This window comes from Gopherus evgoodei, chromosome 3 (assembly GCF_007399415.2).
Source record: "Gopherus evgoodei ecotype Sinaloan lineage chromosome 3, rGopEvg1_v1.p, whole genome shotgun sequence".
NCBI classification, from domain to species: Eukaryota; Metazoa; Chordata; order Testudines; family Testudinidae; genus Gopherus; species Gopherus evgoodei.
Window position 1 is genome coordinate 170,505,177 of NC_044324.1, and position 12,226 is coordinate 170,517,402.

Genomic DNA, 12,226 nt, shown 5'->3' on the forward strand with positions numbered 1-12,226 from the left:
GAAGGCTCTGTCCTGTCCTTTCCTGTCCTCTCCCAACTTGCTGAAAACTGGAAATGCCTCTGATGACTGGGACCAAGTGTTATAAGTTGTTTCGCTCTTGTTTCAGATCCTTTTGTCACAATAAAAGTGCCTTGGCCTGAAATGTAATTCGGAGGTATTCTTATCATACCTGACTGGTGTACCTGCAATTAAAGGAATTCTCCTGCCTTATGAGTTGGTCTAGACTAGATTGTAAGATCTTTAGAACAGGGACCATGTTTTCTTTTGTATCTTCTAAAGTGTCAAATGCAACTGTAGGTGTTTAACAGATCAGGTTCTGTTCTGGCAGTCTTGAGCATCTTCCTACTTGTTGTCGGTGTTGATCTACGACTGCTTCAATGAGGAAAGTGGAGCATCCTTTCAAAATATTATTGCATTCCCTGATGCAGTGCCACATATCACCTTTTATTGGGAAGGAAAGGTTATCTATGTGATGTTCTCCATCCACTGTAGCCTGGAAGGAAAGGATTGAGGGAAGAGAGTATCTTAAGCTTGATCTTTCTAAAGCAGTATATTACATTAATGCTAGCCTACCAACCCTTTTAACATGTTTTAGCCTAAAATATAAATCCATGGGTTTGTGGTGTTCAAGAGGTATATAAAACTTTTAGTCTCTTTAAAGTCACCCTGGAATAGTTGTTTCTTCCTTTTTCTATCTTAACAGAGCAATGAGCCTCATGAAACTATGCCAATTACTGCTTTTGGACAAAAACAACGGCCTTCTAGATTCTTCATGACCCCTCCTCGATTACACTACACACCTTCTCTCCAGTCTCCAATTACAGTAAGTAATATGTACCAGAAAATGTCATTGCTTAATAATTCAATATATGAAACATTAATATAGTAATTCAGTGTATTATTGAAATAAATTACCTGAGGATATTTAACAAGATAAATTGTTTGTTTTTTAAAATCTTTCTAGAAATAAGTTGTTAAATGCAACTTTCTTTCTTGTATAGGACAGTGATCCTTTATTAGGACAATCCTCTTGGAAAAACAAAATTTCAGGCTCAGATAGCGAAACACTAGGTGGTTTTCCAGTAGAATTTCTTATCCAAGTGGTGAGTGTTAACTGCTCTTCTTTTAATTGTATGTGCAATGGCCTTTTTATATCTATTGTGTTGAACTCTTGTGTAGTTAACTCACACTAGATATTTTCATAAGAGCCTTGCTAATATCAAAAAGGAACTTGTCTTGAATTATTAATCATAATCTTTGTTTTGACATGTTGATGTTTTTTTCCTCTATGTAGAACTTCTTTGTATGTACTGTTTTGTCAGTTACTGCTTTTTAAGATTTTAATTTTCACATTGCATGGTATTAATATATCCTTTTTTTTTAAAAAGTGTAAGCCAGGACAACTAGTAGGATGTCCTGCTCAGTTTGAGAACAAGAGAGGCAACTCTGCAGTCCCAAAATCAAAGGGAGTTGAAAAAGATATGTCTAAACAAAACACTTCCTATCCCTCAAGATGTAAATTCTGGTGTTCCAAATCTATCTTTATCCTCCTCTTATGTGTTTGAAGATAATAGTTTAGCTTATTCTGAGAATGTGTTCAGCAAAGTGTGAAAATGTAATATTGGGAAGTGGAGATCTAGGAAGCACAGAAACTAATCTAAGCAAGTTGTTTTTCTAGATAACAAAACAATATTATTAATAAGGTCAACTTTATAATGAAAGAAGTTAAATTCCATTATAATTTTTGCAAAAACTGGCATAAAGTAGAATCAAAACAGGCTATTCTCGAATAAGAACTGCAGGATATTCTGACAATGTTCTTAAAGATTACATAACTGATTAAAGAACTGAATTTTATCTTCAGTTCATATAAAATATATTTCTGTTTTGGCCATTCAACTTATGGTGCATATTACTTGCAGTAAATATTGCTTGTCAGAGAGCTTAATAAAACTGATTGATTAAGGCAGGGGTTCTCAACCTTTTTCTTTCTGAGACACCCCTATGCCCCAAACCTGCTATTAAAAACTCCAGGGCCCAGCAGGGATGGGGCCTTGGGCATAGGCGTAGTTTGACATCTATTTTGGGGGAGCAGGGGCCAGCAGGGCTCAAGCCAGCTCAGCATGGCGGGGTCCAGGGAGGGAGCAGCACCTCCACCCCCTGGCTCACTTCAGCAGGTCACTCAGCCTGTCGGGGGGGGGGGGAGGAAGGAGGGGAACCAAAACCAAAGTGGGCGGCTTAGTTCAAAAAGTTTGAAAACAACTCAGGGAGGGGAGTAGCTAGAGTCTGTGTGCCAGGAGGGCTCCCCTGCAGTCCCTGTTCCCCGAGGGCTCTGCCAGCCACGGAGCCGGATACCCCAGACCAGGCGGCACTTAACAGCTGTGTGAGAAAGTGGGGTTGGGAGCTGAGGAGCAGCTTCAACCCGGGGCACCAACAGGAGACAAGGGAATGCTGCAGGTGCCTGCCCTGCTCCATGGCACCAGCCAGAGTAGCAGCTCCCCGCACTCGCTGCCCGGCTCCAGCTTCCTGACTCTGACCTGGCCAAGAGGCAGGGAAAGAAGGTGTTGGGGGGGAAGTGTGGCACTGCCCCTGGGACTATCCTACTCTTGCACTGCAGTTTGGTGTGGGGAGGGGCAACACCCTTCATGTCCCCAACTCTGCCCATGGGCTCAGGGCTTCTGCCCCACAGGGAGCACCAGGGCTCAGGGCTCCAGAACTCAGCCCCCCGCCTCCCAGCTTCAGCCCTGCAGGGGGCTCCGGGGATCAGGGCTTCAGCCTCAGCTTTAGACTTCAGACTTGGTGGGGGTGCTGGTCTCGGGTTCTAGGTTTCAGCCACGGAGCCCCGTAGCCCCCTTAAGAGATCATGGACCCCTATGGGGCTACAGATCCCCATTTGAGAACCACTGGATTAAGGGAAACGTAATGGCCAAAAATAGTAATAAGTAGGGTAAGGTAGTGTTTTGTAAGGTCAAGAACATTACATTAAATACAGTAAAAATAAGGCACTGATATATGAAGATTCATTAATTGCAAGGCATGCGATTTGTTTCTACTGCTACACCTGATCTGAGAGTTATCCTCTCAGTCTGATTCATCAACATGTTCTAGGGAGAATGATCTGCAAAACTGTGATAAGGCCAAACTGACCAAGAAACTGAAGAGCCAGTAAAGCTCAGTTCTTCTTCGAGTGATTGTTCATATCCATTCCAGTTAGGTGTGCGCGCCGCACGTGCACGTTCATCAGAAAACTTTTTACCCTAGCAACTCCAGTGGGCCGGCAGGTCGCCCCCTAGAGTGGTGCCGCCATGGCGCTCCATATATACCCCTGCCGGCCCACCCGCTCCTCAGTTCCTTCTTACCGCCGTGTCGGTCGTTGGAACTGTGGAGCGCGGCATAGCTGTCCTCCACGTCCCTAGCTCTCCTTCGTTTTACTGCTCTCATAGTTGTAAATAGTTGTAAGTGTAGTTAGTTATTGTTAATTGTACTATAGTTGTATATTCTTATTAGCGGGTTTGGGCTGTAGCCCTTCCCGGCGCCCGGCACCGGGCCCATGCCTGGTTCGCCGGGGTTCAAGCAATGCTCAGCCTGTAAAAAGCCGATGCCAACCAGCGATCCCCACGACGCCTGTCTGAAGTGCCTGGGGGAATCGCACATTTCAGACAAGTGCCACATCTGCAAGGCTTTTAAGCCTAGGACAAAAAAGGAGAGGGACCAGAGGTTAAGGACTCTCCTAATGGAAGCGGCACTTAATTCTGTGACCTCGACACAGAGCGCCGGCTCCACGCCGGCACCGGAAAGACACCCCAGCACCGACCTTCCCCGGCACCGGGACCCGAAGCAAGACCCTCGAAGTCTGCGACTCCATCCTTGCAGGCTCGAGCGGAGCGCCCGGCGCCTACCTTGGCCACGACACCACCAGCAGGGATTCCGTCGACTCCGGGCCCTGGAGGTCCGTTGAGTCTGGTCCCTCCTAGCTCCCCTATAAGATCTGGGGTTGAGCTATTGGTCCCTTCGACGCCAGAGACTTTCGCTTCGGCGCGGACCTAATTGCTCTCACGGAGCCTACCCAGCCTCAACCCCCGGTATCCCCGGTGTGGGTCATATCCAGAGGCAAGCCTGCGACGATGCAAGCGCCGTCTCCAGACTCACCCAGCCAGCACCGATCACCTTCGAGGTCCCGACGCCATGGGCATTCTCGCTCCAGGCGCCGCTCGCAGTCCCGGCACCGCTCCCCTCGGCGGTACCGGTCGCACTCGCGGCGCCGGTCATCCTCCAGACAGTCTCGCTACTCCCGGCACCGGTCTGGATCGAGTCTCCGCTACCGGCACCGAGACTCTAGGAGCCGTTCCCGTCGGCGATCAGCACCCCAGTCGACCTCCCAGCACCGAGCTGGGGGCAGGTCCCGGTCCCGGTCGACCTCCCGGCACCGCGCCGGAGGCAGGTCCCGGTTGACCTCCTGGCACTGCGCTGGAGGCAGGTCCGGGTCCCGATCCCAGCACCGGTACGATCCCTGGTACCAGTCCCCGGCATGGAGAAGATCATCGGCGTCAAGACCAAGGGAGCCCTACCAGCCACGTTCGGCCTCACCATGGCCCTCCCGGCAGCCGTCTGTCTCATCGCAGACAGACAGTATGTACGCTCTAGACGCAGACAAACCCGCGGCCCTCTTCCATGACCTTCCCCCGCAGGATCAGGGACCACAGCAGTGGGGTTTCTGGACACCCTGGGCGTACCATCAAGCCCAGGGCCCTCAACAAATTCCACCTCAGCCTGTGACGTCTGAGCACAGGGTGCAGGAGACCTCGTTATCTCGTCCTCCCCCCTCTCCGGCGGGGGAAGACCGGTCCAACCAGCAGGACCCTGAGCTCCCTCCGGAATCAGAGGCACTGGTACAGACGGAGCCCCCCGTGGACCCACTCCTACCGGGGGTCTCCTCGTTGTCCTCCCCCGATGAGGCAGTGGCAGGAACGTCATCTTCCAGTCCTCCCCCACTCGACCTCAGGGCGCACCAGGACCTCCTCAGGTGTGTAGCACAAAACTTAAACTTGCAGGCTGAGGAGGTTTCCGAAATTGAAGATCCTGTGGTGAGCATTCTCTCAGCAGATGCTCCCACCAGAGTCGCCCTTCCCTTTATCAGGACTATCCAAGTCAATGCTAATACCATCTGGCAATCACCGGCCTCCATCCCTCCTGCTGCACGCAGGGTGGAGTGCAAGTATGTGGCACCCTCCAGAGGATATGAGTACCTGCATGTACACCCGACCCCGTGCTCCCTCGTCGTGCAGTCTGTGAATGAGAGGAAGCGTCACGGGCAGCAGGCCCCAGCACCGAAGTCCAGGGAGGCGAGGCATATGGACCTGCTAGACCGGAAGGTCTACTCAGCGAGCGCCCTCCAACTTAGGGTCTCTAACCAGCAGGCCCTCTTTAGCCGCTATGCCTATAACTCCTGGGTGGCAGTGGACAAGTTCAAGGAGTTGTTGCCCCAGGATGCGCATCAAGAATTCGCGGCAATTCTTGATGAAGGCAAGAAGGTCGCAAGAACTTCATTGCAGGCATCCTTGGACGCGGCAGACTCGGCCGCTAGAACCCTGGCTTCAGGGGTTACGATGCGCCGCATCTCCTGGCTACTGGTTTCTGGCCTTCCTCCGGAGCTCCAACACACCATCCAGGACCTCCCGTTTGAAGGTCAGGGCCTGTTTTCAGAGAAGACAGACCCCAGGCTGAAAAGCCTGAAAGACAATCGGGTCATCATGCGCTCTCTAGGGATGCACACGCCCGGGACGCAGCGCAGACCCTTCCGGCCGCAACAGCAACAGCAGCGCCGGCCGTATCCCCTGTACCGCCAGCGGCAGGACTTTAGTAGGCGCCGAAGCAGGAATGGCAGGCACAGACAATCGGGCAACCGGGGGGGCAGAATCAGGGCTCCTCCAAAGCCCCACCTGGCCCAAAACCTTCGTTTTGAAGGTGCGCCCGAGGACGCTGTACCAGTTTCCCCCACGGATCCGTCCCCCCTGTTTTCCAACCGCCTTTTGTTCTTCCTCCCGGCGTGGACCCAAATAACTTCCGACCGTTGGGTCTTACGCACCATGCAAACGGGATACCGTCTGCAATTTATTTCACACCCTCTCTCCTGCCCCCCACCCTAGTCCCAATTCAGGGACCCCTCTCACGAGCAATTCCTCCTTCAAGAGGTGCGGACGCTCCTCGACAAAGGAGCCATAGAGGCGGTTCCGGAGAACGAGAAGTGCAAGGAGATTTATTCCCGTTACTTTCTGATCCCCAAGGCCAAGGGAGGCCTCAGACCTATCCTCGACCTGCGAGAACTCAACAAACATATGGTAAAGTTGAAATTCCACATGGGTTTCCTGGGGACCATTATCCCATCTCTGGATCCTGGAGACTGGTACGCCGCCCTTGACATGCAGGACACTTATTTTCATTTAGCCATTTTTCCGCATCACAGACGCTTCCTTCGGTTCGTGGTCGACCGCCATCATTATCAATTTGCGGTCCTCCCGTTTGGCCTCTCCACAGCCCCGAGGGTATTCACAAAATGCATGGCGGTCGTCGTTGCATATCTTCAGCGCAGTCGCATACACGTATTTCCCTACCTCGACGACTGGCTGATTCGAGGCATGTCAGAGTTGCAGGTCCGCAGCCACGTCCACAGGATCAGCAGGCTCTTTGGAGATTTGGGCCTCATTATCAACGTAGACAAGTCCACTCTGCTCCCCACGCAGAGGATAGAGTTCATCGGGGCCATTCTGGACTCCACCTTGGCCAGGGCCGTTCTGCCGCTTCCCAGGTTCTAGTCGCTGTCGGCCATCATTCGGCACCTACAGACGGCCCTCTTGACCTCTATAAGGACGTGCCTAACCTTCTTAGGCCACATGGCGGCCTGCACCTTTGTTACGGGTTATGCGTGGCTTCGCATGAGGCCTCTCCAGTCTTGGCTCATCACACAGTACCGTCAGGCCAGACATCTGCTGGACGCGATTATCACCATCCCCCAGGAGGTATTGGATTCCCACCGATGGTGGCTAGACCAGTCCATAGTGTGTGCGGGGCTCCCGTTTCATCTGGCCCAACCCTCGGTATCCCTAACAACGGATGCCTCAGACCTGGGCTGGGGGCCCACCTCGGAACCCTGAGGACGCAGGGCCAGTGGTCCCCGCAGGAAGTGGCCCTCCAGATCAACATACGGGAGTTGAGAGCGGTCCGTCTTGCTTGCCAAGCATTCTCCCATCAGCTTCAAGGTCACTGTGTCTCGGTATTCACCAACAACACGACGACCATGTACTATATTAACAAGCAGGGCGGCACAAGATCCTCTCCCCTATATCAGGAGGCGATGTGGCTCTGGGACTTTTGTATAGCCCACTCCATTCACCTCATGGCTTCCTTTCTCCCCAGATTACGGAACACACTGGCAGACCGTCTGAGCAGATCCTTCCTTTCGCACGAATGGTCCCTTCGCCCGGACGTTGCCCTCTCACTCTTCCAGAGGTGGGGTTGTCCCCGGATGGACCTCTGCGTGTCCAGAGGGAACAGGAAATGCCAGATGTTCTGCTCCTTTCAAGGCCGGGAACCAGGGTCGGTAGCGGATGCCTTCCTTATCCCGTGGACGACTCACCTGCTCTATGCGTTCCCTCCGTTTCCGCTGGTCCACAAGGTCCTTCTGAAGACGCGCAGGGACAGGGCCCGCTTGATTATGATAGCTCCAGCGTGGCCCAGGCAGCATTGGTATCAAATGTTGCTGGACCTGTCTCTGGCCGAACCAGTCCCCCTGCCCCTTTACCTGGACCTGATCATCCAGGACCACGGCAGGCTCCGTCACCCGGACCTCCAGTCTCTACACCTCACGGCGTGGCTCCTGAGTTGACCAGGTCAGAACTACGGTGCTCTACCCCGGTACGTCAGGTACTACTGGGCAGCAGGAAACCTTCCACTAGAGCGACATACTCGGCCAAGTGGAAGCGTTTCTCCTGTTGGTGCTCGGGGAGGGGTTCCCTCCCTACGGTGGTTTCTATCACCAGTATTCTCGATTACATCTGGTCCCTCAAGCAGCAGGGCCTGGCGATATCGTCCCTTCGGGTTCACCTGGCGGCTATCTCTACCTTTCATCCGGGAGGAGATGGCCGTTCGGTTTTCTCTCACCCTATGGTAACTAGATTCCTGAAAGGGCTGGAACGCCTCTACCCCCAGGTTCGACCCCCTGCCCCTACCTGGGATCTTAACCTGGTTCTGACTCGGCTCATGGGCCCTCCATTTGAGCTGTTAGCGACTTGCTACCTGCTCTATCTCTCCTGGAAGACTGCTTTCCTGGTGGCCATCACCTCAGCCAGATGGGTGTCAGAACTCCGGGCCCTCATCGTAGATCCCCCGTATACGGTCTTCCATAAAGACAAGGTGCAGCTGAGACCGCACCCGGCCTTTCTCCGCAAGGTGGTCTCAGCCTTTCACGTCAACCAGGAGATCTTTCTCCCCATCTTTTTCCCAAAGCCCCATTTGTCCCGCAGGGAGCAACAGCTCCACTCGCTTGATGTCCGTCGGGCACTCGCGTTTTATGTGGAGAGGACCATACCGTTCCGCAAATCCTCCCCAGCTCTTCATGGCAGTAGCGGACCGAATTAAAGGGCTTCCCATTTCCTCACAGAGGATATCCTCGTTGGTAACGTCCTGTATCAGGGCCTGTTATGACTTGGCTCCCACCCCTACGGGCCATGTGACTGCGCACTCCACCAGGGCACAAGCATCATCGATGGCTTTCCTCGCCCGCATGCCCATCCAGGAGATCTGTAAGGCGGCGACCTGGTCCTCCGTCCACACCTTCACCTCCCATTACGCCCTAGTCCAGCAGTCCAGAGATGACGCGGCCTTCGGCTCGGCAGTGCTCCACGCCGCGACTTCTCACTCCGACTCCACCGCCTAGGTAAGGCTTGGGATTCACCTAGCTGGAATGGATATGAGCAATCACTCAAAGAAAAAAAGACGGTTACTCTCCTTTGTAACTGTTGTTCTTTGAGATGTGTTGCTCATATCCATTCCACACCCGCCCTCCTTCCCCACTGTCGGAGTAGCCGGCAAGAAGGAGCTGAGGAGCGGGTGGGCCGGCAGGGGTATATATCGAGTGCCGTGGCGGCGCCACTCTAGGGGGTGACCTGCCGGCCCACTGGAGTTGCTAGAGTAAAAAGTTTTCTGACGAACGTGCATGCACGGCGCGCACACCTAACTGGAATGAATATGAGCAACACATCTCGAAGAACAACAGTTACAAAGGTGAGTAACCGTCTTTTATCCAATCACAGTTGATTTTTGTGGTGGTGATGCTGTATTTTAAATCAGAAAACTTTCAAATTTCAACTAATATTTGGTTATATTCACCTGCTCATGTTAAGTAAACTGAGCTTACGAAGCATGGGTTCCTTGCCTGTGATGCTTCTGAGTGCATTTTTTTCAAGGACACTGAACAAGCAAAAATAGTGCTATTAATGCTGAGATTGCCAAAATGTGCCTGAACAAAATCAGAGCAAAAATTTCCAGTGTGGACTCTTGTCTGGTCATTTCAGGACTGCTCAATTCATATTTCTAATAAAGGAATGAGAAAGGGATTTTAAAAAAAGCTCTACTTAAAGGCCACACATTATATTTAAGCCTAGAGTATGAATGAATTTTATTTGAAGATATTTGAAGCAGTGTTGCTGAACTTAGGTGTTGCTATGAAAAAGCTAACACTGGTTGTATTATAAGTGAATCATTTCTTTCACATGATGCCAGATGCCAGCACTGTTGTGAGAGTAACAGAAACATATAGTCTAGGTACTGTAATATTGTTATGTTAAAGGTTGATTACCATTATATGGCTGGATCTTGGACCGAGAAGTTACTACAGCCTTGCTGCAAAAATGGAACTTGCCCTTTGCTCTTCTCTCTCCCTGCATTTATTGCTTTTTTTCAAGCTATAATTACAATGCTTTAGTCATGTGCAAAGGAAAAATATGTCCTCTTAAGTTCATAGAAAATCCCAAAGAAGTTTTAGAATATGCTTAGGGCTGATAAACTGCTGAAATTTCCTCAGACGGGACAACAATCAAAAGTTTCATTTGCACTTTATATGGAAAGTCAGACATGAGAGTCATGATTGGTACATGATTCGATAACACAAAAGAAAGTACCAGATCATTAGAGGTCCCCCTTATAGAATCCCATGCTGTGACCCAAAACTTTTACGTTCATGCAAACCACAACTAGTAGAGAAAATCAGGTATACAATCTGTGGCACTGGTCTGGAAGAATGCAGACATACTAGATCCTGACACACCAGATTTTGTCAAGTTCCATCCAAAGGGCAATGGGTGGGTACATAAAGAAGGTCAGCATATTTTAAAGTGGTTTGTAGACCAGATTCCTCAAGAAATCTATATGGAGCTTGATAGAACTATGCTTCACGATGATGGCGCTTATATCAGTCATATTGATTACCTACTGATTCAAAATCTAACGCCTCAGAAATTGGAATGTGTTTACAAAAATGAAGTATCACTGTTAATGTTATGCATTTATTACATAGTGGTTATATAAGTATTCGACAAGTTATTTAGTAAAATTTATTAAATTCATTGGAAGATTTCAGTTTGAAAAAAATAAATATAATAGGTTATATATCTTAAACGGGATTTCCACATAGCCATTAATTTTGTTTCTGCAATTAATTGTGGGAACTAATTATAATGTTTGGATGTGTAACAGTTGATTTGTGGTCACAACTAGATGATTAGATGTGAGGACATCATGACCTGCACCAGTAATTTTGCACCCTCGATTGATTGCAAGTGAAAATTTAGTCAGGGTTCAGTAAAAGAAATGTGGCCCAAAATAAGGCCTTGTAAGACTGATTTTTACCGTAATTTATCAATGAAGACTGACAGGTCCCACTTTATAAAATCAATATGTTCACTGACCGTTCTTCTTTTGGTATTAAAATGATCTTTTTAGTTCTTTTTTACGGACTGCCGTGTGGGTGCTCCACTGTAGGTGTCTTGGCACCCTGCACTTGTAATCAGAGATTTGTAGTAGCAGTGCCCCAGTTGAATGTGCATGTCAGCCGTCGCCCGCCGCTCTGAGCAGCTACCTCATATGGACAGCCAACCAATCCCCAGTTCCTTCTCTACCACCTTTGGCTTGAGTCGGAGCAACAGCAGCACTCATGTCTATTTTAGTAAATCGTTTATATTCCCATCTTTATCCTTTTTTTGTCAGTTTTCTTCCATTTTCCCGTCATTTACCCACTTAAAAATATATTTTGCTCTCCCTCCCCCCCATCTCTGCCACTGATGGGTCTCCACCATCAGTGACTGCACTATGACCGTTTTCTACAGACCTCGACCTCCTCAGGCATGCAAGGTTCCCCCAGCTTTAAACGGTGCCTGACCTGCAGACTATCAGTTCCTGTATCAGATGGTCATGCTCAGTTCATCCACTGTCTCGGGGAAACCCGTGTACCACAGAAGTGTCCATGCTGCAAGAAATTATCTGCCAGGACACTGAAAGCCAGAGAACCTCCAACTAAAATTACTAATAATGGAGAAATCCCTGAGGCTAGCCTCCAACCCAGAGTCTAGGACTCCTCCTGGCCAATGGTCTCCAGCAGCAGCCTCAGGCAGGGGCTCCACACAAACCATGTCTAAGTACCCTACACCTAAGAAGGCGACCATACATCGATCGCAGTTATCACCACAGAGAGATCCCCCTAAAAAGAAGCTATCTCCTAGCCAGAAATCTGCCCTGGTACCGATGGCACCAAGAACCTCGGACCGAGAGGCACTGGGAATGTCCAGTACCGAGACATCCTGAGGACCCAAGGCACCGACATGGCCAGGCTGTCACTCAGGCTTGGTCTACACTACGGGTTTAAACAGATTTTAGCAGCGTTAAACCGATTTAACGCCGCATCTGTCCACACTATGAGGGCCTTTATATCAATATAAAGGGCTCTTTAAATTGGTTTCTGTACTCCTCCCCAACAAGAGGAGTAGCACTAAAATTGGTATTACCATATCGGATTAGGGTTAGTGTGGCCGCAAATTGACAGTATTGGCCTCCGGGCGGTATCCCACAGTGCACCACTGTGACCACTCTGGACAGCAATCCGAACTCGGATGCACTGGCCAGGTAAACAGGAAAAGCCCTGCGAACTTTTGAATTGCATTTCCTGTTTGCCCAGCAT

General features: G+C 50.0%; 1 protein-coding gene across 3 annotated transcripts in view; it reads left to right on the forward strand.

The window, feature by feature from the left end:
* LIN9 (lin-9 DREAM MuvB core complex component) overlaps window positions 1-12,226 on the forward strand; it is a 74,055-nt gene that overhangs the window by 43,722 nt on the left and 18,107 nt on the right. For all 3 annotated transcript variants that reach the window (XR_003999701.1, XM_030557386.1, XM_030557387.1), the window contains 2 exons: window positions 704-823; window positions 1,002-1,103. Coding sequence is in view for 2 of the 3 variants with exons in the window: in XM_030557386.1 (XP_030413246.1) it covers window positions 704-823; window positions 1,002-1,103 (222 nt within the window). In the remaining variant the exon portion in view is untranslated. The remainder of the gene's footprint in view (window positions 1-703; window positions 824-1,001; window positions 1,104-12,226) is intronic.